This window comes from Podarcis vaucheri (genome assembly GCF_965113315.1).
Source record: "Podarcis vaucheri genome assembly, chromosome: 13".
In the NCBI taxonomy this organism is placed as follows: domain Eukaryota; kingdom Metazoa; phylum Chordata; class Lepidosauria; order Squamata; family Lacertidae; genus Podarcis; species Podarcis vaucheri.
Window position 1 is genome coordinate 57,563,008 of NC_138751.1, and position 25,780 is coordinate 57,588,787.

Sequence of the window (25,780 nt, forward strand, 5' to 3'; positions counted from 1 at the left end):
CCCAGAATTCACTGGGGGAAGCCATGGCTGCTTAAAGAGACATCATAGCGCTTAAAAGGTATGGAGCAGATGTGGCCACAGATGAACGGTGGGGGCAGGGAGGGGAGATTATTACAGCTGCCTGTGCCAATGCCTGGACTTACCACTGCTGGAAAACAATGCCCAGTTTGTGCATTGGAGCCTTTGTGCACCATTGAAGGGCAAGTTAACTCATAAGAAACATAAGAAGTGCCTGCTGTATCAGACCAAAGGGGCCCCACCTGGCCCACATCCTGCTCTCACCCTGGTGGACCAGGGGATGCCCAGAAGCAGAACCTGAGGACAAGAACAGCCTCCCCTCCTCTGGCATTCCGAAGCACGGCTGCCCCCCACACGGGAGGCAGAGAAGAGCAACCCTGGCTACAAAGCCACCCAACAAATCCACCTCATCCAGCCCACATTTTACCGGCTTCCTCGCAATAATACCACGGGGGGCTTTGTCAAAAGCCTTACTGAAATCAAAAAAAGAAATGAGATTTATCTGGCATGACTTGTTTTTTGAGGAACCCATGCTCAAATTACAGCTTCCTATTCTAAGTACTCGCAGACCAACTGTTAACATATCTGTTCCAGGACCTTTCCTGGTATCGATGTCAAGTTCACCGGTCAACAGTTCCCTGGGTCTTCTCCTCCCTTTTTCAAGATGGCGGCAACATTTGCCTGCCTCCCATCTGCAAAAACCTCACTTGTTCTCCAAGAATTATCAGAGATTATTGGCAGAGGCTTTGAGATTACATCTACAAGCTCCCTTAGTCCCTCATCAACTCATCAGGCCCTGGAGATCTGAATCCATTTCAAGTAGTCAGGTGTTCCCTGACCAGCTCTCTTCCTATCTTGGGCTGCAGCTCCTTCCTTACGTCAATTATTCTCTTATCCCCAGGTTGGGCATTGCTCTCCTTTTCGGTGAAGACAGAGGCAAAGCAGGTGTTGAGCAGTTCCGCCTTCTCTGTCACCCAACAGCATCTCAGTCTTCTCCACGAAGAGGACCTAACACTTGTTTGCTCCTCTTCTTGCTTTGAACATAGGTTAAAAATAAGAAGTTTATTTGGCTCTCTTGCAAGGCTGTGCTCATTCTGAGCTTCAGCCCGCCTGACATTCGTCCTGCAACTGTTGGCTACTTGTGTATACTCCTCCTTTGTGATTCTCCACAATCTCAGCTCATCTGTAAGCTCCTTAGGCAGCCACACCGGTTTCCTTAAATGCCTCCCACTTTTCTTTCTTGCTGGAATTGCCTGCATTTGGACACCCAATATTTCTCCTTTTAGAAACTCCCATCCATCTTGGACTCCCTTCTGAGTATTTCTGACCGTGGGATCTAACCCTGTAGCTCCTTAAGTTTTTGAAATTGGCCTTCTTAAAGTCCGGAGTGAGTGCATGCCTGACTACAATCAGCTTTCCCTTGCCTCTGTATCATGAAACCCAGGAGGACATGATCACTTCCTTCCAAGCTTCCCAGGACTTCCACTTCATGGATCGGTTCCTCTCTGTGGGCGAGGACCGGGTCCAAGACAGAGGACCCCCGGGGTGCTTCTTCCATCTTCTGGGAAGTGAGTGTAGCCTGTCACAGACCCGTCTCTTTATCTGGGCAAAAAGCTATGGGGCAGCAGGACAGAGCCCACCTGCTGCAGATCCCTGCCTGAATGGTGTTTGTTTCCTCCCCATTGTTTTTTGCTGCGCAGGTTATCCCCCCCCCAATACAAACAACCCACAAACTAACAAAATAGTCACCATTTCAAATTTCAATGGATAGCTCTGCAGTGTTTTATTTTTCATTCTCCACTACAGGAACATACCAGAATCAAAACTGTCTCTTCAAAGTGTGCCCTCAACCTGCAGAGTCTCCCCTCCCTTCAAAAAGAACCATATATGAGTTGATTAATCTATTCATTAAAGGAGGGGGGCAACCCCTTCAGGTGTCACTGGAATCAATTTCCCATCATCCTCTGCAGCATGCATGGCCAATGGACAGGGATGTTAATGAGAGTTGTAGTCCAGCAATATTTGGAGAAAACTCACCACAGGCTCCCCAGATCAAAACTTGCAGCCCTGGTGAGTGTTCACACACACATATGCATACACGCCCACAGGTAACTTGCGTCTTGCACGGGGGCTACATTTCTGGGATGGTGGATATTTGCAAAAAGCACATTCTCAAACCAGCCCCTTGAACTGCCCCTGTGCACCAAACAGGTTGTATCCTCCAAGCAGGGCTTTTAAGCTCTCTGCCTTGCTCACCAGACTCTGGGAAGGTCTTGCGAGGTCTCGGATGGTACCATGAAATCTCACAAGAGCCTCCCAGAACAAGGCAGAGAACTTAAAAGCTATTTTTGGGCCAGGAAAACCCTGTGCAAAAAGAACTTTTAACCTCTCTCTCTTCCGTGACTTTAATTGTTGCAATTTCAACTGGCCAGCCTTCAACCACATAAAGTTGAAATCGCACATGGTAAATCTGTGTAAGTTGCAGTTTACCTCTCTCTTTCTCTTTCTGTGTGTACACATCATTAGGAAGCAATACAGAACCAACAGACTAAGGAGGTCACTCCCCCCACCCCAATTCCATTTCAAACTGCCAGACATTTTGTTAGGAACAAGGGCACCTCCTCCACCCCACCCATCAAGCTTCTGTGCCTAGGACCAAGGTGGGGGGACCTGTGGGTCTCCTCGAGGCCTTGCTGGACTCCCAACTCTCAGCATCCCTGAGTGTGCAGGGTCCTGCTGGCTGCCGGGAGCTGGGAGTCCACAGGGCTGTCTACTTGAGACAGCCGACTCTTCCAGAGACCAGGCAATCAGATCTCCCAATGCCAAGTAAGGCTGGGAAATTGAGCCAAAGTCTGGAAAAGTTATGGGAAATGCTGAAACCAATGGAAGACGGAAGTAATGCCGACAAGTCCAGAGGAGAGAATGCTGGCTCCTTTTGGTCCCACAAGGCATTCACGGTTGGGCCCCCAAATCCCCTTCCTCAGAAGAGCTGCAAAGCTGCGATTTGGGGCGAGTGGAGCTTGAGCCTTCTTCTGCCAACTGAGGTCCCAGGGCACATATCAACTGCATTTTGGGGGGCGGGAGAACAGCTAGGAAGGGGGCTGCGGGGGGGGGGGAGTGATGGATTGAGCCTCCCCAAAAGTTGTCACTTGTCCCTTGCAAAAAGACAGAACAAAATCAACCCCCCCACCCGCTTTACAAACAATTGCTTCCCCAACTCCACATATGCCTGAGCGCATGTAGTTCCAGCCACCCTGCAAGAGAATATGAGAGAAGCTCTACCTTATCCGCACAGGGGAGCAAAGCAGCCGTGCCCTGGCAAAGTCTCAACAGGGTGGAAAAGGACTTCCCTGCTGAAGTTAGGAGGACAGAAGAAAGTCAAGCAGAAGACAGCCAGCACCCAGCACCCTTAGCACCCAGTGGCAGCCCTTCCAAGCTGCGTAACCAGGCCCAGCAAAGCAACTTGTGGGGACACCACCGCTTCCAGCAAACAGGCCCTGTCAGAATCCTTCCACTGCATTCTCCAGGGTCCAATAGGCCAAGTAAACCCAAAATCTCCAGGGGTCCCACAATTTTGAGCGAGGCCTCTGCGGTCAAATCTGAGCAACGGCTGAGGGTGATGAACTCGCGGCACCAGGAACCAATTCTCAGCAGGAAGAGGAGCCTCTGCCATCGCCTTTAAACCCCGCTAAGAACCGCCTGCACTTCTGCTTTCAGGGAGGAGGGCGAGTGCACACACACCCCCGGGGCCCCAATGTCCGTCTCCCAGCACTCGAACCCACAGGCGTCCAGGTCTTGGGTGGCGGCTGCCACTATTGTAGGAGGAGTGTCTGCCAAGAAAAGGCACAGAATCAGGCATTATGGCTGGGCTAGAGACACAAAATCAGAGGACTGTACAGCTGGGAGGAACTCAGGCCAGTGTTGTCGACTCTGACTGGCAGCAGCTCTCCAGAGCCTCAACCAGTAAAAGGTCAGGGCGAGAGATAGCTGGTAGTGGACTTTGGACCAGCAAAGCAGAACTTCCACCACTCAGCACAGGAGTCCTTGTTAAAGACTTGCTTTCTTCACTTATCTCACTCTGGAAAGCGCTGTGCACATGAATGAAGCTGCATCAAGGACACCACCCCTGTGAAGTAGGCCACTGTGGTTATCCCCATGTAACAGATGAGAAAACAGCATGAGGGTCATCCCTAAGGGCGGCCTCGTGACCCCACAACCGAGGGCAAGACTCCCTGGCCCACACTCGGGCTTGTGCACTCCCCAGGTGAAAGTTTGTAAGCAAATAAATAAGAGTGTCCCCAGGATGCGCAGCATCTCCTGACCTGGCCGTAGCAAAGTGATGGCGCAGCCGCCTCCCCCTGCGCCCGTCAGCTTGCTGTGCAGCCCGTGAGAGGCGGTGACTTGGCAGACTCTGTCCAGGGAGGAATGGCCAACTCCGATCACATCCAGGTGGTGCTGGTTAATGTCAATGAGTTCCTGTTCAGAAGGAGAAAGAGACCAGCACATTGTTGACCTGTGGAACTTGCTGCCACAGGAGGCAGGGATGGCCACCAACATGAATAGCTTTAAAAGAGGAATGGACAAATTCACATGAGGTCTCTGCTCTGCCTCCGCAGTCACAGGCAGCAGTGCTTCTGCGGATCCGTTTCTCGAGGCCACAGGAAGGGAGAGTTGTGCTTGTGGGCACCTGGCTGGCGACTGTAAGAACAGTAGGCTGGGCTACATGGCCCCCTGGGCTGATCCAGTAGGATCTTCTTCTGGCCTTACATTAACATGGGAAGTGGGAGGGGACAGGATTTGGCCAACAGCAAGATCCCAGCCACGGGGCCAGCCCCAAACATGGCACAGCCAGAGGTGGAACCCAAGATGGTGACACCCTTGCCAACATCCCATGCTCAGAAGCTGACCAGACGAGTGGCTGAATCTGACTCCCGGGCGGGGGCACCACCCTTGCCCACTGCACCCGAGGGAGGGTGGCAGGCTGCCTGAAGGGACATTAGGACACGGGGAAGACACAGCTAGCTCGGGCTGCTTCGCTGCGACCGCTCTGCACCTGCAGCCTCACTCTGTAGTCACACGCACTGGATTTAGCAAGCTGGAACTGCCCCATCTGCTTTTGCCTCTTCCCAGTGATGTCCTGCCTCTCCTGGCTGGTTTCAAAGAGGAGGAAACAAAGGGCTCCTCACCTCCAGCACAAGGTAGTGCTCCTGAGATGGATGATCGGCCATTGCTTTGAGGACATCTTCGCACTCCTGGGAAATTGCGTCAATCGAAGCCAGCACCGGCTCCATTATGGCAGGAAACTGCAGGAGGAAAAAAGGGATTTCCTCCACCTAAGAATGGCATACCACTCCAAACCTCCCTCCAGTTTAACTGACAACCACACTTTGGAGTTCAGTTTTCTCATGCAGCCGGCATTTAACCAGTTTTCCAACCAAAATATCATGGGGGGACTCAGAGTCCCAATTAATGGAAGGGGAGTTATTTTATTTATTGTATTTATATCCCAGCTTTCTTCCATCAAGGAGCACCCAATAGATAGATCTTCCCCTCATTTCTAGCCGTCCACAACAAGCCTGCAAGGGAGGTTGGGCTGAGAGGCAGTGACTGGCCCAAGGTCATGGCCAAGTAGGACTTGAACCCTGGTCTCCCAGGCCCAGTAATCCAACACTCTAACAACTAGGCCATACTGGTTTTGTATCAGAAGCAATACCTTCAGCACCTTGTCTTTAACCCCTGCAACCAGGACCTTGGTGCTCCGAGGGACCTTGGTGTTGGTCAATAAAATCCGTAGAGTGGGGACTCTAAGAAAAAAAGGAGAACAGAGTCAAAAAATGTTGTCTCCTCTCCAACGTGGGCAAGCAAGCCAATTCACTCCATGTTTTCCCACTTCACTTTAATCCTTCACAAGTGAAGGAGACGCCAAATGTTGTGAAGGAGCAGGAACTACGGGTGGTTCCCAGCCCCGGGGGGGGGGGGTGTGCTCTGCCCTCCCCCCCCCCCATCGGAAGGAGCCATGTTTCTGAGTCCCAGTTGCTGGGAGCCTCTGGAGGGGAGAGCTGCTCTTGTGCTCAGACCCCCCTTGTGGGCTTCCCATGTGGGGCCTCTGGTTGGCCACGGTGAGAACAGGATGCTGGACTGGGTGGGCCATTGGCCGGATCCAGCAGGCCCTTCTGTTCTTATAGAGTGGCTGGGGCCACCCAGCCAGATGGGTAGGGTAGAAGTAACACCATTATATTAAGTATTATTATTTTTATTACTATTATTAGGTTGCCCATCTTCTCTAGGGTATTCATAGGCTCTCCCTCCAAGATCCCAGGGTAGGAAGAGGGGAAAGGCCTGAGCTCAGGGGCAGGGAGGGCGTTTGCCTGGCAAGAAGGTCTCAGGCCCAATCCCTGACTTTATCCCCAAACAGGGCTGGGAGAGACTCTCTGCCTGAAACCCCAGAGAGCCGCTGCCAATCAGTGCAGACATCACTGAGCTAGGTCAACCAAATCTGACTCGGAATCAGGCAGCTTCCCCTGTTACAACTCTGCCTTAAAAGTTTGTAGAAATACACACTAGTTGAGCTACTGGAGCCTCCTCTTCTGAGTCTGGTGGGGTGTATCCTGCCAGGCAGTGCCTCTCAAGGAAGGAGGGGTCCCTGCAGCCCTACCCACCAACGGACTGAGCCCCTTCTGCTCAGAGCCAGGACCAGCCCCCCCCCCCCCCGATGCCAGTCACTTTTGTTCGTATGACCATTGCGCAGCCATTAAGGACTTCACACCAGACAGGGACCTCGACCCAAAAGCTTAAACGTCATTAGGAGCCACGGTGTGGTTAGAATTACCTCAGCGTGCCGCCAGAGGCCATTTAGCTGTCTGACAAAAGGCCTGTGTCTTGTGAACCAAAATAACTTTGCTTTCTAATACCATCTGGAATAATGAACCAGCGCCTGATGTTAGCGGCTAATAGAGCAATTTCACGCCCCAGGAAAGATTTTAATGGCATCTGATTATGGTTCATTGGCAGAAGGGATCGGGGTGGCCAAGGGCTGAAAAAGAAACCCCTTGCATTCTGTCCTCAAACCCTTTGTAATTTTAAGCAAGCAAGTTATTCCTTAAATACCACTTGTTTGCAAAAAGTCAGAGCATCTATAAGCATCTGGCAAGGCTGAGGAATTAATATGGATCCTTTGTGTGTGGAGGTTTTTTAGGTGCCAGAGAGGGAAACGAACTCAGAGCTGCATAGTGATGTGAGGTGAGAATATTCTCCAGAATATTCTCTGCTAGAAAATTCTCCAGAGAATATTCTCCACAAACTGTAAATTCTAATGTAAGAACCAGTTTTACAACCCACATTTGAAAAATCTAGTAAATAATCAGTCAAGCTGTGAAATTGTCAGTGTAAGTAATGAATAATGATTTTTTTGATCGTTACATTACTGGGCATTGCGTCATTCACCATTGGGAGTTCTGAAATGTGAGCTAGAGAAAACTTTTTGTTTTTTTAAAGTTTCATCATTTAATTTGATGAACATTTGAATTCGTATGTATTTCAACTATATAATAGCCTTTTTTCTATTTTGGTGTGACCTTATTCTTAGCAATTCTATACCCTTGGCCATACAGTGTGATTATTATTTTTTTACAGAAAGTAGCTTTAATGTACCTTTAATACACTTAAAGTACCTAGGCCTATACAATTATGTGTAACAGCATGTGAGGTGGCCTTGATTTAAACAGTTGACATTTCTATAGTTTTATTTAGTGCCAGTAACTGGTTTTTGCAGTGCTATTCAAAGGTACAAGGTGCCATTTACCAGAGATTGATATACTAAAATATATTATCATATAATGATAATATATTTAATGTTAATGGCTTCTTTTTTATATGTATGCATATAGTTTTGTTTATCAAGCTGTGTTTTAGTCACCAAAACAGTTATTAAGTGTGAGAGCTATTAGCAGCACAAGATAGCCTATTACTGAAATTACTTGTATCAAACCTTAACATGCCAATTGGATTTTTTTGACTTGTCCTATAACATGTACATGTTCTGTTGGAAGAATGATATATGATTCAACTACCGAGTTTCTATATACCAAACCTTAACATGACAATTTCTGGTGCCATCGCCTTAGAATGATTCAACTTTAACTATAAAACATGTTTTACTTTTTAATTTGATACTTGCAAGTGACAAGTAGGCTTCTCCTTACATATTTTCACTGTGGCTCCTTTGCCAAACAACAGGTTTCCCTATATGTCAACACTGCTGACCAATAAGAAAGTTTTCTGTAGTTTTTGGTTACCATCTGAACAAGTTTACCCATGAATAAACATGTATATTAACTAATTATATATGCAATGCACGGAAATGAATATTCTCCTATTGTAAATGGGAATTCTCTAATATTCTCATTAACCAAGAATATTCTTGAGAATATTCTCCAAAAGATTATTCTCGAATTTAACATCACTAGAGCTGCATCACCTTATTCAATGTCCCTCCCCACAAAAAGGGGGTGAAAGCAGAATCATCAAACATCAAGGCCAGAAGAGCCCTGCTGCTGGGTCTGGCCAGTGGGGGCCCCCTGGTCCCCTCTCCTGTTCTCACAATGGGCAGCCAGAAGCCTGTTGGGAGTCTGCAAGCAGCACCTGAAGGCCACAGGACTCTGCTCACCTGCCCTGCCCGGCCGGGAATCAGAGGTGTAACACCTTCGAAGGTGGAGGGTGAACACAGCCATCGTGGCCAGGAGCCCCCGAGAGCCTTTGCCTCCTCCTGCATGAATTTCTCTTTTGCAGCCATCTCATGCGGAGGCCATCACGAAGAGCTTTCAACTATTTATTTCAAAGAGCTGGTGGGGGTGGGGGGTGGAGTGTCCCTGTAAGTTCACCACGTCTCTCACCCCACCCCATGCAGACAGCCCAGGGGAAGAGCAACCCCCAAGAGGTGGCTTGTCCGGCATCTGTGGGAAGACCTCCTCACCCACGGCAAATATAGTCTGAAACCCATCAGCCTTCCCACAGAGCAGCTTATTAACCACATTCATCACACTAAAAGTAGTTTTTATGCAGCATAAACATTAACGCTCAGAGTGAACTTTTACCTTTTTAACGGCAAGATTTTTCCTGACTGGTATCTCAAAGCTCCACCTAAAAGTTTCCACAGAGGGGGAGAAGAAGAGCCTTAACACTGGAACACTGTTTCAGAAGATGTCTTGTTTTCCATGACCTGGCACAAAGAACTCAATTCACAATGAACAATACAGAGCAACGTTGAGTCACTCCTTTGTCATGAAGCAAGGGAGAGAAGGAAAGGAATTCTGAATATTTGAAGAAAGATAACTACAGATAGTTCCAAAGGAGCAGCTTCATCTAGGACGTGAGGGAGACCCCAGCGTGTGATGCAGGACGCACGCCCCCCCCCCCCCATCGGCTTCTAGAAGTGTAGCAGATGGAGACTGTGGTGATACCAGTGGAATTAAAATCCAGCAAGCCATTCAATGCTGTCACTTGTGAACTGAGCTGGGGGGAAATATTAAATGTCATGGATGCTTTATTTGAGATTCCTGCATTGCAGGGGGTTGGACTGGATGACCCTCAGGGTACCTTCCAACTCTGTGATTCTATGATTTACACAGCGCGTAGCTCAACTACGGAACTCGCTCCCACAGGAGGCAGTGATGGTCACAAACTTGGAAGCTTTAAAAGAGGACCAGACAAATTCATGGAGCAGGCTAGAGATGGCTCCTAGGCATGGTGGCTCTGCCATCTGCCTCCTCAGCTGCAGGCAGCAAAGCTTCTGAATACCAGTTGCCAGAAACCACAGCGAGGGCTCTTGGGCTCAGGTCCTGCAGGCAGGTCCCACTTGGGGCCTCTGGCTGGCCGCTGTGAGGTTGCTGGACTACATGCCCCGCCTTAGGCCTGATCCAGAAGCCTCTTCTCAGGTTAAATCAGAGAGAGAAAGCACTTACCCCAGGTCCCCACGGCGTTATCCACTCCAGAGGGGTTCCCATGGATCACCTGCTCTCCTCGGAAGGCCCACCTGTTGATTAAGTCCAGCTCATCCTCAGCCCACCTGGAAGGCAGAAAACAGCCTCACACCACGCCAGAGAGTCTGTCCATGCAGACCAGTATTGCCTCTTGTGGTTGTTAAGTGGTGGCCTGGGACGATGGGGTTCAAATCCCCACTCGGCCACGAAGCTCGCGGGCTGACCTTGGGGGCCGATCCCTGCCTCTCAGCCTGACCTACCTCTCAGGGTCGCTGTGAGGGGAGGGAGAGGACCTTGAGCTCCTTGGAGGAAAGGTGTGATATAAATTTAATAAATAATAATGTTGGCTGGTTGTATTTGGAAGCAGTTCTTCCAGGTTCTTATACTTAGGCAAAGAAAAATATCTATTGATATCTATTTGTTTCTGTTTGCGACAGATAACTGAACAGATAAAATAGCTGAATGAGGCGGAAGTGAATCCATCAGCATTTCACGCCCCCCCACCCCCCCTTGGTTGGATGGCCATCTCTCAGACGAGACGCTTGCACTGCAGGTAGTTGAACCAGATGCCCCTTCCGCCTCTGCAGCTCTGTGATTCTACGATGCCCAGCTCTCTGGGGCTCCTACCTGGCTACAGACTGGCCCTCGCCCAGAGGGTAGCTGATGATCCCACACCCGGAAAGCAAAGCCCCTGCGAGGCAGACGGAATAAGCAGCGCTGGAACCTAACCCAGCACCTGTGGGCAGCTCAGACCACACCAGGATGTCCATGCTTGGAAGGACCCTGAAAGACACAACATTACAAAAATAAAAAGTAAACCACCTGTCATTCCATCATTTACTGAGCAGGACCAACAAGGAAGAACTGGAATGAGTTGCATTATCCTGTCACACAGACAATAGAGCAAATCTGTTTGCTCTGGCTCTGGGGATCATAGGAAGCTGGGAACAGAGGCGGCTTGCTGGTACTGAGCCAGACCCTTGGGTCCATCTAGCCTAGTATTGTCTACAAGGACTGGCAGCAACAGCTGTATCCAGGATGCTGCAGGGGATGGAACCTGGGGCCTTCTGAATGCAGAATGGTTTGGGGAAAACAGCCTCCTAGGCCAAACTGGGACCTGTGCTGGGTCCCAATTTGGTCTGTGGGTCAGCGGCTCCCCACCTCACCCCCAAATGAGCTACAGCTTCCAACTATTTTATTATTATTATTATTGAATGTGTATACAGTACTACCCTTCACCTGAAAATCACAGGGCAGTTTACAGCATACACTTCACTGCAGAGAGCCAGGATTCAGAATTGAGAGAGCCACACCACTAAAGGGTTGTGGTGGAGTTCTTCAAAAGACACAGCATTGTGGTGTTTAAGGGAACTTTACTCGGGCAGAACGGCCCCCACTGGGGAACCCACCCACATGCGTACATATTATGTCCCATTCTCTGATGAAAAGCAGGCCTGCTTTAACAGCTGGAGGCCTGATTCTGCAAGATCAGGATGCCTCTCTTTACAGGACTTGCTCAATGTGAGCTTTTCCTTGACACATTCTTAACACAGTCTGCGTGAGCAGTTTCTCCTAACCATATCATTTCAGGCACTCTTGCTTTGCATCTCTTCTCTTTTAGGCCCTTCAGTCAAGGCACACACTATAATTCCCACTACAGGGCTCTCTGGGAGAGACGTATCAATGCATTAAATCACAGGTGAAGCAGCGACAAGTGGGGGGAGGTGCCCAAGAGCCTTACCCGCATTTGGACGCAACGGACAAGTACAAGTAGAGGAAGGCCACGACGGCCAGGCTGTGTGTGGCTGCAGCCGCTCCCCCCTCTGCAGCCCCCACAAACTCCTTCAGCTTCTCCACTTGTTCTGGGCTGGGGGGCTGAGAGTCAATCAGGCCAGCTGGAGAAAGAGCCAATGGAGAGGAAGGCATCTTAACGGTCCATGACGGACCCACCAGACACGTTTTGCTTTATTCCAGGATGGACATCAGAGAAACGCCTTTACTAGGTCAACCACAGGAACCCAGGAAGCTATCTCATCCCAAGTCAGAGCCTTGCTCCATCGAGCTCAGGGCTGGCAGGACTGGCAACAGCGTTTCGGGCAGGGGACATTCCCAGCCTGACCTGGAGATTCGGCCTGGTACCTTCTGCGTGCAAAGTCAACGCTCTGCCACTGCGCTCCTGCCCCTCTGCTGTGCTTCACAGCCCCAGGCAGGCCACACAGGATGCCTGGAGATTGGGCAGGGGGACCCTCATCTCAGGCCTCCCCAGAACGGATCTCCCAAAGCAGCTGTGGCTCTCTGCAGATTGAAGCAAAGAACAGGAGTCCCTCCCCCCCCAACACACCCCCAAGCATCCAGAGTGCTCACCAGGGAATGCTGCCAGTAAGGGCTCCAGCTCAGATGTTTCCCAGTGTAACCTGGTCCCAATATTTGGCAGATGTATCAAGACCTTCCCATCATTCCGAAGGGTCATCTGAAGGAATGTCCTCAGGTTCAAAGCCACGGCCAGGGCAAGCTAGAATTGCAGAATTGTGGAGTTGGAAGGGGCTCTGAGGGTCATCTAGTCCAACCCCCTGCTATGCAGGAGTCACACACACCTTCAGCAGGGAAGGCACCACACACAGAGATCGGCATGGGGAGGCCTTTTTCTAAAACCCCAGCACAGAGAACTTCAGGTGCCCTCCACATCCCGCTCCCCTGCTCCTTGGGACTCTCCCCAGGACACAACCCTTACCAGGCCTGCTTTGCACTCTTCCTTGAGTGTGTCTTCCAGGCTGGAATGGGTCTGTGAACTCAGACCAACTTGGCCCCTTGCTTGACCCCGGGGAGGATGTGTGAGTGTGTGGAATCTAGGCAGCGTTGCTCCACCCATTTTCCTCTGGCTCCGCCCACCACTGGCCCCAGGAAGCCTGCCTGGGTTAGGGGACAGGGGACAAGACTGCCTAGAAGGGAGCCTGCACCTGTGGCTGACAAAGGTTCTCTCCCCCCCCCCCCGCCCTGAGAGGAAACATTGCCAAGCGCATTTTGCAGGTACAGGGAGAAAAAGAAACAACCACTCTCAATATGGATTTAACTCTTGCAAAAAAATGAATATTAACGTTCCCCACAATGTTACAATTCCCAGTGGGGTAGTCATGCTAGACTTGCACAGGAGAAATAAATGTGTCTTGTGGTGCCTTAAAAACAAGCAGATTTGCTATGGCAGAAGTTTTTTGTGGACTAAGGTCCACCTCACCAACTCTAAGGTGTGTTAACTGACCTACCAATACGTTATCACCATGGTCTTGTGAATGTTAATAGCCTAATTATCACTGTCTGCACTTTTCTGCATTTTATTTCCTCCCAGCTTCACTAATCTACACACAAACATACCCCTGCAGCTCAGGAAAACACTCCATGCCTCTGATGAAGTTGACTGTAGTCCAGAAAAGCTGGTGCCATAATAAGCTTCTTCGTTTTTACAGGGCCTTTCCAGTGGTGGCTCCCCGACTGTGGAATGCCCACCATTATTAGATTTAAGGAGGAATTTGGAAACATTTTTCTTTACTTGTGCATTTGATGGCTGAAGAATTCTCGAGATCTTTGGACGGAAGCATGAAGGAAGGTGCTGGACTCTCCTTCCTTGGAGGTTTTTAAACAGGGGTTGGCTGGCCATCTGTCGTGGATGCTTTAGTCGAGATTCCTGCATTGCAGGGGTTTGGACTAGATGACCCTTAGGGATCCCTTCCAACTCTACAATTCTGATTTTAACTGGTTTGAGTTTTTTTTTTTCTTTTAATAAGCAAATGGCATGTAAATGTTATGAAATAAATAAACTGTAACTGCTTTTAGGCATTCTTTATTGTAATTTTAAAAATATATTTTTAGAATGTTTCTGCTTTTCGTTTTTAAATTGTGTACCTGTTTGTCGCTCTGGACTCCTTGGGGGGGAAGGGCGGGGTAGACATTCATTAAATAATAATTATCAATCATCATAACATGTTGGGAAATGGAGTTGAAGATCTTCACCTGAGGCTGTTTGTGGAGTGCCTCACATCATGCATCATATTCCCTGGAGAGGCTTGGCTCACGCCTCCTTCCATGTCTTTTCAGCACTGGGCAAAGGCCTTCTTGTTTTTCAGGTTTTCTGGTGGGCAATTCTAACTACATCTTCTCAGAAGTAAATCCTATTTAATTCAATGGGGCTTCCTCTCTAGTGGATGGGGTTCTGATGGGCAACCTAAATCTGAATTCATCCCCATCCAATCATGTTATGCTGTTTTTACACATCACTCCTCTGGGATTGCTTTTATTCTGTGCACTGTTTGTATTATTTGTTATATTAAAATGCCTCCTACAATGCAGTTTCAGAATTTATAAGTAGTATAAAAACACACACAAAATAAAACTTAGACTGTCCAATACTTAAACCCTCACAAAGCCCTGAAAAATCAACAACACAAAGGGCCGGTTGCAAAAATGGCAAAAATCAATAGCCCACCAAATGCCTGGGAATAGAGGAAGTCTGAACCTGCTGCCAAAAAGGTTAGTGTCAGAGTCAGTGCCAGCAGACCTTGCTTGGGAGGGTGCTGCAAAGATGGGGGCCTGCAACCGCTTCCCCCCTGTTGCCCCCCCGAAACTCCCTCTTGGAGGGGCACTTGAAAGCAGGGCCTCGGATGAAGACTTTGGAGTCCAGGGAGACGGAGGTCAGCAGAGGAGTTCCGGCAGCTAACTGAGGTCCCAAGCCAAATTAGGCTTTGCAATACGTATAGCCATTGCTTACTTTTTGTTTATTTCATAAAATTTATATACCACTTGTTTGTAAAAAATAAAAATAAAGCAGTTTATAAAAGGAAAGAGAAATAGAATTATCATCAGTAAAAAGAGTTTAAAACAACTATTTAAAACATTCAAAAATAGCTAAAATCAATGAGAAGTGAAAACACACGCCAACATTCTACCTATCTGCGCAGGGCTGTCCCACAAAATATGTTTTTAGCAGACCTCGGAAAGAGCGCAGCGAAGGCAGGGCAAGAGCAGGCGGGGGGGGCCGGGGGGGGAGAAGCCGAGGGCCACCTTCGGGGCCAGGCGGCGATCCGGCGGGGAAACCGGGCCGAAGCTGATACTAGGAAGGCCTTGGACGTGGTCCCGGCTGGCGAGGTCAGCACTCCGGCTGCAGCCTCTGCCCGAGGGAGGCGCCCCTTTCGCCCCCGCCCCCTCGCGAGGCCCCGATCCTGGCGCTCACCTTGCCGTGGACGACGGCGTGCTCCCCGTGCAGGATCACCTTCCCCGGAGCAGAGACCACCCAGCGGCGCATCTCCTCCCGGCCGGGGCCCCGCAGCCCCTCCGGAGCAGCCAGAGACCAGCAGTCCCCGCAGCGCCGCGGCCTGGCCCCGCCCCCCCACGGAAGCGCCGCCCTCATCCTCCGGGGGCGGGGCGGGGCGGGGCGGGGCGGGGGGGACGAAGGCGCGGCGGCGGCGCCATGGCGGCGGCTCTGCTCTTGGGGCGCGCTCTGCGGCGGGCGGCCGGGGCGGCCTGGCCCCTGGGCGGGAGCGCGAGGCGCCTGAGCCGGGAGCAGAGCGGGGCCGGAGAGGCGCCCAGGTTTGCACGGGTGGCAGCGTCACGTGTGAAGCGGCCCGTTTCCTTGCTTAGCCGGGGGGGGGGGCGAGGCACGCGAAGAAAAGCGTAATTCGGGGAGGCGCCTCTGTTACTTCTAAAACCAGAAACGTTAAGGGTTGGCTTTTAAAAGGCGCCCGTGGTGGACGTTGCATTGATCCTCGTTTGAAAGTCGATTGCATCATGTGTTGTGTCTTAATTTTGGTTAACTAAATAGTTCATGTAGATATGCAAAGGGAATGAATGTAAAGGACCGTTTCCCTCTCCTCTTCCTCTGCAGTATGGATGCCAAGCCCAGGAAAACAGCCCAGATCCCCAAGTTATACACGAAAACAGGAGACCAAGGTAGCAGCATCCTGCCCGGCGGAGGCAGGTCTCCGACCCACCGGCTAACCCTTGGCCCATGAGAGCGCCATGGTGCCACAAGGGGCATTTTTGACAGCCTTAGAATGACTGCTGGAATCGGCTGCTTGTCTCTGCTTCAAATATATATCTACACACAGAAACAAATGGAAAATATTTTATAATGTACCTGTGACATGTTGTTAACAAAAAAAAACACAAGAGATTGTAAAATATGAGATGCTTTGCTCAGATTCTTTTTTAATAATAATAATAATACAATTGAGTGGGGATACTGTATTAGTAAAAAGGGACGCGGGTGGCGCTGTGGGTAAAAGCCTCAGCGCCTAGGGCTTGCCGATCGAAAGGTCGGCGGTTCGAATCCCCGCGGCGGGGTGCGCTCCCGCTGCTCGGTCCCAGCGCCTGCCAACCTAGCAGTTCGAAAGCACCCCCGGGTGCAAGTAGATAAATAGGGACCGCTTACTAGCAGGAAGGTAAACGGCGTTCCGTGTGCTGCGCTGGCTCGCCAGATGCAGCTTTGTCACGCTGGCCACGTGACCCGGAAGTGTCTCCGGACAGCGCTGGCCCCCGGCCTCTTGAGTGAGATGGGCGCACAAACCCCAGAGTCTGTCAAGACTGGCCCGTTCGGGCAGGGGTACCTTTACCTTTACCTTTACTGTATTAGTAAGGGACGCGGGTGGTGCTGTGGGTTAAACCACAGAGCCTAGGACCTGCCGATCAGAAGGTCGGCAGTTCGAATCCCTGCGACATTGTGAGCTCCCATTGCTCGGTCCCAGCTCCTGCCAACCTAGCAGTTCGAAAGCATGTCAAAGTGCAAGTAGATAAATAGGTACTGCTCCGGCGGGAAGGTAAATGGCGTTTCCGTGTGCTGCTCTGCTCTGGTTCGCCAGAAACGGCTTAGTCATGCTGGCCACCTGACCCAGAAGCTGTACACCGGCTCCCTCGGCCAGTAAAGCGAGATGAGCGCTGCAACCCCAGAGTCGGTCACGACTGGACCTAATAGTCAGGGGTCCCTTTACCTTTACTGTATTAGTGCAAATACTGTGAAGCCTACTGTCCCAAGTGATTCCTTGCCTGGGCGAATGAGTCACTGCAGAGAAATTCCGTGGTCTTTCATTGGAGTCAGTTGCCACATTCAGCTGCCAGTCATTGGGGCTACAGAAATCAGTTGTTGCACATGCACGTGTGAACAGGGCTTTGGGCACTTGGGTGTGAGCCGCTTCATATTTTTCTAACTGTTATCATCTTGCATGGTTTTCAAAAGGGTTTTCCAGCACATTCACTGGAGAGAGGAGAGCAAAAGATGACCAGATCTTTGATGCCCTGGGAACACTCGATGAACTGAGTTCAGCCATAGGGTAACCAAAAGACTGTAAATTATTTCTTCAATTTATAAGAATGTTTCAGAGAATAATAGACTGCCAGTTTGTTTCTGGGTCTGATTCAAAGCAATCACATTTGTGTTCAAAGCCCTAAACAACTCGGGCCCCAGATTCCTGAAAGACCCCCTCCTTTCAGAACCCTTCCGTATATTAAGATCAACAGGCACTTGGGATGTTGGTGGTGGCCCAGGAGGAGAGGGCCTTCTCGGGCAGCCCCTCAGCTGTTGAATTCCCTCCCCACAGGTGCGTCTGGCACCTTCACTTTATGGCTTTGGACCTTTGGCACCTGAGACATGGTTTTTAGGACCCACCCAATCACTGTGACATTAGTAAGCTTTAACCTTTTTAACTCTGAATTTTTAAATTGTTGAATTTCACCCTGGGATTTGCTGGTGAAAGGTGGGTAATAAAAAAATTTAATAGTGGTAATTTGATATGAAAGAAAGCAGTTCTGTCATGGGAAGCAAGGAAAGCCTCTCATTTTCCCCAGCAGCTGTTCTTGCTGGTTGGCAGCAGGCAGCATAGTTCCTTGCACAACCTTATTCCCTGGCATAACCTTATTCTGAGCCCCACCCTGTTACCTGATTAACAAAGAGCAGTTTCAAAACCCTTTATTAAGTGAAATGAAACCTGCCAGGCAGCATGGTCCAGGGTGGAGAGGGGAGTGGCAGGAGCCTGTTGGAACTGGAGTAGAGGCCTCGCCCTGTGACAGCTGCCCACAGCCCTGACTCGCCATTTGTGTCCTGCCTTGGTGATGTCAGAGGAGCAGGCTGTGCCTGGCCCTGCCGCCCTGCCCACAGGCTGAAGCTCATGGCTCCAGGGGACATCATCTCGCCCTGCAAGAGGGCTGCAGTCTTTTGCCAGATGTTGGAGGAGGTTCTTCCAAACCCCCCCCCCAAAAAAAAAACCATCTCTGGAATGAGCTTTCCCAGAGGGAATCTGTGGTAGTTTTCTAGATGTTGGATTCCAGCTGTGGAGAGTTGCAGTTCAACCACATCTGGAGGGTCAGAGATGTTCCCTCACCCCCACATTGGACAGTTTTTTGGGGGGGTCTTTTTCAGTGGCTGCTAGGCAAGGGTGGCTCTATGGAACCTTCAAGTTGGGAGGCAGTCTACCTCAGTAATTCCACATGCTGGAGAACAATAATGGGAGTGGCTGTTGCCTTCCTGTTCTGCTTCTTGGAAGCATTTGGTTGGCCACTTAAGGGCAAGCAATGCTAGACCAGATGTTCTGGTCTAATCCTGCAGGTCTCATCTCATATGAGGAGCCAGGAACAGATTGTGTCTGCCCTGAACCAATTTCCTGTCTGCCTGAACATGAGAACGCCATGCACCTCTCATGAAGAAATGTTCTTGCTTTCACATCACAATAGTTCTTTGGGGGAACTTGACAATTCAACTGGTTTCAGGCTTGTTTGTAGTGCCTCCACAAGAGGTAAATCTCTCATATGAACAGCATCAGTTACCTATATCTCAGGGTAAAAATCTCTCCTATTTTGCTGCAGGCTAAGTGCTGAATTTGGCAGTGAAGGAGGCCACTCGTTTGTGCAGGAACTTCAGCAGGTAAGAAATAGCTGTATCCCCGTCACTGACAGCATCCGCAAACAAGGACTGCCTTCCTGGATCAGACCAAAGGACCCTCTTGTCCAACTCTTGGGCTAAGAGTAGACAGCAAGAGAAACTTTAAAACTTTTCATTCGTGTTCTTTTTATATACAGTATGGGCGGGGTATAAATAATACAGTGGTACCTCTAGATACGAACGGGATCCATTCCAGAGCCCCGTTCGCATCTAGAGGTAAACGTAACTAGCGACAGCACACCTGCACACGCGCGTGCGTCGTTTTTCGTCACTTCTGCGCATGCGTGTGACGTCATTTTGAGCATCTGCGCATGCGCAAGAGGTGAAACCTGGAAGTAACGCACTCCGTTACTGAGGAGCGCAACTCGAACGCGCTCAACTTGAAGCGTATTTAACCCGAGGTATGACTGTAAGTTGTTGTTGTTGTTGTATTGTTACTGTGTGTTGCTTAATTTATATATTTGCTACTCTGCTAGTAGCTTTTTATGGAAGAAGAGCCCTGCCAATGGCCCATCTCAGCCAGCCTTCTCTTCTCACAGTTGCCAACCAGTCGCTTGTAGGAAACTCTCAAGCAGAATCCAAGCACAGGTGCTCTCCTCCCCCTCCCTGCCTGAGCAGTCCCACAGCCGGTATTTGGAAGGCTCACTGAATGAAGAGGCAGAGCACAGATAGCCTCTCCTCCCTCAATTTGTCCTATCCTCTCTTAAAGCCCTCCAAGTTGGGGGCCATCCATGCTTCCTATGGGAGCGATAAATTCAGTAAATTGAGATGGCTGGCAACAGTTGCTAGCATTCGGTCATTGGGGATATCCTATCACTGAGCATCTTGTGCGGAGGTGTTCTGCCTAAGAGCTGTTGGCCTAACTCTTGTCCATCTGCTTGTGTAAGTTACAGCAAGGGCAGGGAGCCAGCAGTTGTCGTCCTCTTGCAGATGTGGCTGGATCCCACCTCCCACCATCCCTGCCCATTGGCCATGCTGGTCGGGCTGATAGGAGCTGGAGTGCAGCTTCATCTGCCAGAGGAGGACCACCACAGTTTCCCACCCCCTGATGGAGCCAGTGGTGGTGGGCGTTCCAAAGCCTCTTCCGATTTAGGTCAGAGAACTCTGCCCATTCTTTGGCACCTTCAGAGACATGAAGGCGGGCCAGACCGAGAATTAAAACTGCTTTCTGAATGTCTCGCCATCTGTGCAAAAATAGTGCTCATCCCAAACACCTTTGCTCTGTTTTGTTTCCGCAGGTCCAGTGTGTGCTGCAGGATGCCGGCTCCAATGTGGCAACTCCCATATCCTCAGCCAGGGAGTCACATTTAAGTAATTGGAACCTAGTATAGATCTTCATTTTTAAAAATAAGCTAACTGCTGCCCTTTTTGAAATGGTTTTGCTGCCATTGCTTTTGGGGATCAGTTTTGCTGGACAACTGAAGGAAGTACTCTGACCATGAAACCTTTGTTTATGTGGCTTATTTAAATTGGTTTTTTTATTGCATTTACACCCCATTCCTTTCTTTCTTACTGGCAGGGCCCTAGGCAAGGGTCTGACTGGACCCAGACCTGCCAAGCTTCAGCCATGTCAAGCTCCCTCAGACCATGCACTGGAACAGAAACACACAAGCCTCCATTGTGGTTTCTTAGTGGGGGGAAATGCTTTTTCCGCAAAGATTTTGATGCATGCCTTAAAAGCATTGCATATGAATATATCCCAGGTATAAATGTCTCTAATAAACGTTGACTTGCTAGGTTGCCAAATGCACAAGTTGGCCATAGTGCTTCTGCTTGTTAGGGCTGCCCACTTACTTAAACCCTGTTTTAAAATGCAATATGGCATTTTAACCATTTTGGGGGGAAATGCTCTGTGCATGCTCAGAGGTGCTTGAGGTATTCCAGGACTCAGCACTGGAACCCACACAGGCCCCAAGACCCAGGCGCAAGCCTCCTTCATTTTAGCAAGGTTGATGCGTCATGTGCTGGCAGCCCCTATCCTGCGACTTAAGCAGGGGAATGAAGAAGCCAGGGCTTCGCTTTGTGGGCGACTCCTTGGTTGGCTGGTCCACTCAGCCATGTCTCTTCTTCTCCAGAGCGAACGTCGTTCAGTGAAAAGCCCATTCTGGAGCTGGAGGCCTGGATCGATCACTACTCTGAGCAGCTTCCGCCACTCACAGCTTTCATTTTACCCGTAGGTATTTTGCGTGTTCCGTTGTGCTCCGTCTGTGAGGAGGTCACAAAGCAGAGGCCTTGCAGCACAGAAGGTGGGGGGCAGACAACTCTTGGTTTCCACTGGCCAGATTCCCATCAGGAACAGTGTCACAGGGCTGTGAGTGACAGGTGGCTCAGCCACCCAGATTCTTGTGCAGAGTTCCTGCTTGGCAAGCATACTGCTGGGGCCTTTGGGAAGCTCTGAGCCATTGATCAGGCTGCTTAGTTCTGGGTTCGGGTGCATGGATCCTGCCCCCCAATACACACACCAGCTGATGCAAAGGGAGAATGATCCTGCTCGCCCCTGGGTGTGCCAGGGAACACTTTGATGCAGCCAGACCAAGCAAGATTCCTCCCCTTTTGCACCAGAGAAAAGTATTCCTCCCTCTCTCATGATGCTAGAACTTGTGGACACCCGTGAGTTTCTGTAGTTCTTTTTTACAGCAATCTAAGTTGGGGGCCATCACAAACCACTTTGATTTAACTGCTACCTAAATCCCAAGCTTGCTGTAAGGCCCTGGGCTAATCGCTCCCCTCAGGCTCACACAGAATTATAGAATTGTGGAGCTGGCGGGGACCCCAAAGATAATCTAATCCAACCCCCTGCTGGGCAGGAATCACAGCTAACAGCTAGTTCACAGCACTTTCCTTAGGGCATGTTCACAGACACTCCTCCTGACTTCTGTGGGAAGGTAGCCAAAATGGTTGCATTGGCTGCAAACGCTCCTGTTCCTGCTTCAGGCGAGGGCTTGCAGCTCCACAGGTCTCAGGTTCAGTCCCCAGCCTGCCCCGTCTCAAAAGTATCAGGGAAAGACTGCTCTCTGCTGAGGACCCCGGGGCGCTCTCATCAGTCAGAGCAGATGGAAGGTTATGATATGAGAGCAACGCAGCTGCAAACTGGTAGCTTGTTTACATCACATGATGTGACTAGCTGTGGGAAAGAATTTTCCCGGAAGTTCACAGGCTTGAAAAGTCTTTGTGTAGTGTGTAATATGAGACCTTCCTCTTGCGTATGTACAGGAAGTCTTAGCCACTTGCTAGATGAAGTCTGAACTGATCGGACATAGAATCATAGAATCATAGAGTTGGAAGAGACCACAAGGGCCATCGAGTCCAACCCCCTGCCAAGCAGGAAACACCATCAGAGCACTCCTGACATATGGTTGTCAAGCCTCTGCTTAAAGACCTCCAAAGTAGGAGACTCCACCACACTCCTTGGCAGCAAATTCCACTGTCGAACAGCTCTTACTTTCAGGAAGTTCTTCCTAATGTTTAGGTGGAATCTTCTTTCTTGTAGTTTGGATCCATTGCTCCGTGTCCGCTTCTCTGGAGCAGTAGAAAACAACCTTTCTCCCTCCTCTATGTAACATCCTTTGTGACATGTTTTCTGTAGTGCTGTAAAGTCAGAAATAAAAGGATGTAAATAGATTTCTGACTATCTCCTTTCTCTTGCTGATATGCATGGAGGGAGGGCGTGTGCATTTTCCACGCTGGGAAATGTCGCCTATCAAAATCTCCCTGGTCTGTCCGGGATGTCAGCCTGAGGAAGATTACCGGTAAACAAGCTTCGAGAGCAGAGAAGGGGGGCCAGCCTCTCCCGAGGGGGCTTGTTTTCCAACAGTTGGATGGGCCTGACCCTGGCATAAGACAGATCTGGATGTTTTGTTTAATGTCATTTCAGTCTGGCGGCAAAAGCAGCACTGCTCTCCATCTCTCCAGAGCCATCTGCCGCCGAGCCGAGAGGTGGTAAGTGAGCAACTGCACTGACAAAGCCATGAGAACCCCCTGCTGCCCTGAGTGAGCTGTCTGGGCTGCCAACCTCTCTTGCTCAGTCTTCGCTGGCATGTCAACCTTGGAAGGCTTGCATGAAAATTGTTTGGAAACGACCACAGGTGCTCCCCAGCAATGCTGGGGGAGGGCACGGATCAGAGTCTGTACTGTGCAGCAAGACAAGGAAGTGTTTGCCGAAAGAGATCCCGAGTTCTGCAGGAGCCGTTAATGGCCAGTGCAAACTAATTGTGGGTACTCCCCCCCCCTTTAAATGCACAGTTGGTTTGGAGCAGAGAATTTGGTGCATTTAGCAAATAATGTTTTTGGCACCTTAGGATCTGGCAGAACAAGGCAATGAAAGGGGCATGAAAGGTGGTTTTGGATCCAATTATATCAGCTGTAGTGATGACTGTCTTCCTTTTCTCTTCTGCAGTGTGATTCCTTTGGTGAAAATGGGAGAAGCAGATGCAGACGTGGCCAAGTTTTTGAACAGGTAACTTGGAACTGTTCCTTCTGACAAAGCTGGGATGCGGGGGGGCAGGGGGAATGCGTCTAGACTCTAGTGGGTCACCCAGTCAAGGCACCAGATAAGGGCTTCTCTGCACCTCCTTTCCTGGCCACTGGCCCTGCTGGTTTCTGGGGCTGATCTAGTGGAGAGCAGGATGGGGAAGGCTGCTCTTCCCTGGGTACTTCTTGCTGGATATCTCCTACTGAGACGGGGGTGGGATGAGAGTCCTTTTTGCATCTATTTTGGGAGCCCTGCCCCTTTGTTTCCACAGTGCCCCTTGGTTCCTAGTGCCCCCCAACCCTATAGAAAGCACTATTCAAAATAGCAGTTTGCATAACCCACTAAAGAAGATAACACTAAGATTCAAAACAGTAACAACTAATTGCCCCTTTATTCAAAATCCAGTTGAAACTATTTAGTTTAATTAATTCAACACAACTGATGAATTTGATCCAGTGGTACCAGCTTTTCAGTCTGATAGTCATTTTATGCCAGTTTGGGAACTACTGGTCTACCTTGGGGCACTCACATGGACCTTGCTGACTGTCCTGCGGAGACCAAACAGTTTTGTCTTTTCTCTTCCAACAACTTGGAGGAAAGGGAGTGGGAGATTAGTGCAGGGGTAGCCAAAATGATGCCCTGTCCATGTTGTTGAACTCCAGCTCCCAGCATTCTCAGCCAGCATGGCCACTGATGGGGGGGTGATGGGAATCGTAGTCAAATGACGTCTGGAAGGCTCCACCCAGATCACTTTGTGCTTAAGCTGGGAAGTGGAGAGGAGGAAGCGTGGAAGCTGAGATTTGGGGCAGTGGAAGGAGACATCTGGAGTCTGCTGGTCTTTGAGAGAGGATGGTGGGGAAGAGATTTCCTTTCTCTAGGTGTACACCCTGTAAGCATACCCAAATTGCTAGCGCTTCCCTGCTGCACATGCGGAAGGTGTTTTGGGAAGGGCTGTATGTAGTTCCATGCAGGCTTGACATGCAGAAGGTCCAAAGTTTCGCCCCTGGCATCTTCAGGTAAAAGGGGCTGTTGGCAGGTGATGGGGAAGGGACCCTTCTCTGGCAGAGAGCTGCTGCAACCAGTTGGAAAGGACAAATACTCTGCCCCGTTTTAAGGCAGGTAGTGTCATCATGGAGCATGCACAGGTAACTTCTCACAGCCTGTCTGACTCCTGTTCTCCCTGTTTTGGGGAGGGGGTCGTGCAGCAGCCAGATTATCGTGGCTAAACATGGCCTTCTGCCATATCCCATTGCTATAGATGCTGGTTCTCGTTCAGTGCCTGCCTCCTCCACTGAAATTGCAGGCCTCACGGGGGCTGGATTTTACTTCGGTACCTGGCAACTGCCTAAGTCAGCCTTCCCCAACTGGCTACCTTAGATTTTAGTCTGAAGCACCTGGAGGACATCCAGTTGGGGGAGGGCGAGCACATCCATTCCGCTACCTTTTTGATTGGCTACAGGGCAGGGACATCTTCCTCCTTCCAGCCCTAGATGCTGCCCCACCCTTAGGGTAGACATGCCCATTACAAGCTCTTATCCTGTACAGAGATGGACAACAGCTTTTTTCTCCCGTTCCTTAGACTGAGCGACTACTTATTTGTTCTTGCCCGCTATGCTGCAGTGAAGGAAGGGAAGCAGGAGAAGATCTACACCAGAACGGAGTAGGGAGCAGAGGCCCTCTGATGCAAGAGGTGGACTGCCAGGCTTTCAGACAGAGGACTGGACAAGATGGAAGATTGCTTGCAGTTTCAAACTGAGCTCTTGAAATCTACTCCTGAAAGCTTATTTAAAGCTTGCGGCTCCAGTCTTGCTCCATTTTGAGACCAGCTTCTAAGAGAACCTGGAGCGTTCACTTTGAATAGACTTCAGCTGCATTTATTGACATGTGCTGATAAAAGGAGAGGGGAGAAGCACATGCCACGCCTGATGTGTTGCAGAGCCCTTCTCCGCAAGAGGTGTTCTGTTGCCAGAGGCACTTGGTGCTTTGGCTCAGATTGAGTTGCAGACCACAGCCTCTGTTACACTTCCTTGTCCTCTTTTTCTTTTTGCGATCATCGTTGAATCCATCAACACTTTGGCAGGAGACGCAGCATCTCAAGCACAGCAAAGTTCTGCCATTGTAAGCTTTGTGCAGAGAGGTCCTGGAAACGGCTGTTGAGAGGTGGGAGGCAGCAGTGGGCAGCAGCAGATTGGAGCTTTGGGGTGCAGCTCAGCTGCCAGAGGGCTTCTGCTTTTTTCCTTTTGTCAGCAGGACTCCCAATTTTTCATTTGCCTCTCAGTGGCTGCCATTTAACATACCCGACCCTTCCTCTTCAGGGTCTGTTGAACTGTTCAGAGACATACCTCCGCTTCAGTCATGGGAGTCTCTGTTGTACGTATATGAATATGCTGTAAAATG

At 50.0% G+C, this 25,780-nt stretch overlaps 2 protein-coding genes and 1 long non-coding RNA gene across 5 annotated transcripts in view; 2 read left to right on the plus strand and 1 right to left on the minus strand.

Annotated features, from left to right (window-relative positions):
- LOC309517094 overlaps positions 1-25,780 on the plus strand; it is a 118,125-nt gene that overhangs the window by 42,809 nt on the left and 49,536 nt on the right. The gene's annotated exons all lie outside the window — the stretch shown is intronic.
- MVK (mevalonate kinase) lies at positions 1,770-15,327 on the minus strand. Of its 2 annotated transcripts, none has more exons than XM_082196120.1 (10): positions 15,217-15,327; positions 12,360-12,507; positions 11,737-11,890; positions 10,623-10,778; positions 9,978-10,081; positions 9,111-9,156; positions 5,732-5,822; positions 5,205-5,321; positions 4,341-4,494; positions 1,770-3,848 (listed from the first exon to the last, which is right to left on the minus strand). In XM_082196120.1, exons 1-10 carry the CDS (start codon positions 15,286-15,288, stop codon positions 3,697-3,699), a joined length of 1,194 nt encoding a protein of 397 aa, XP_082052246.1. In that variant the 5' UTR covers positions 15,289-15,327; the 3' UTR covers positions 1,770-3,696. The 2 variants fall into 2 exon arrangements, with proteins under 2 accessions (XP_082052246.1, XP_082052247.1); XM_082196121.1 differs by lacking the exon at positions 1,770-3,848 and adding an exon at positions 3,858-4,144.
- Positions 15,448-25,756, plus strand: MMAB (metabolism of cobalamin associated B). Of its 2 annotated transcripts, XM_082196147.1 has the most exons (9): positions 15,448-15,572; positions 15,868-15,932; positions 17,215-17,308; positions 18,837-18,894; positions 20,151-20,223; positions 20,988-21,085; positions 22,787-22,851; positions 23,309-23,368; positions 24,963-25,756. In XM_082196147.1, exons 1-9 carry the CDS (start codon positions 15,454-15,456, stop codon positions 25,045-25,047), a joined length of 717 nt encoding a protein of 238 aa, XP_082052273.1. In that variant the 5' UTR covers positions 15,448-15,453; the 3' UTR covers positions 25,048-25,756. The 2 variants fall into 2 exon arrangements, with proteins under 2 accessions (XP_082052273.1, XP_082052272.1); XM_082196146.1 differs by lacking the exon at positions 22,787-22,851.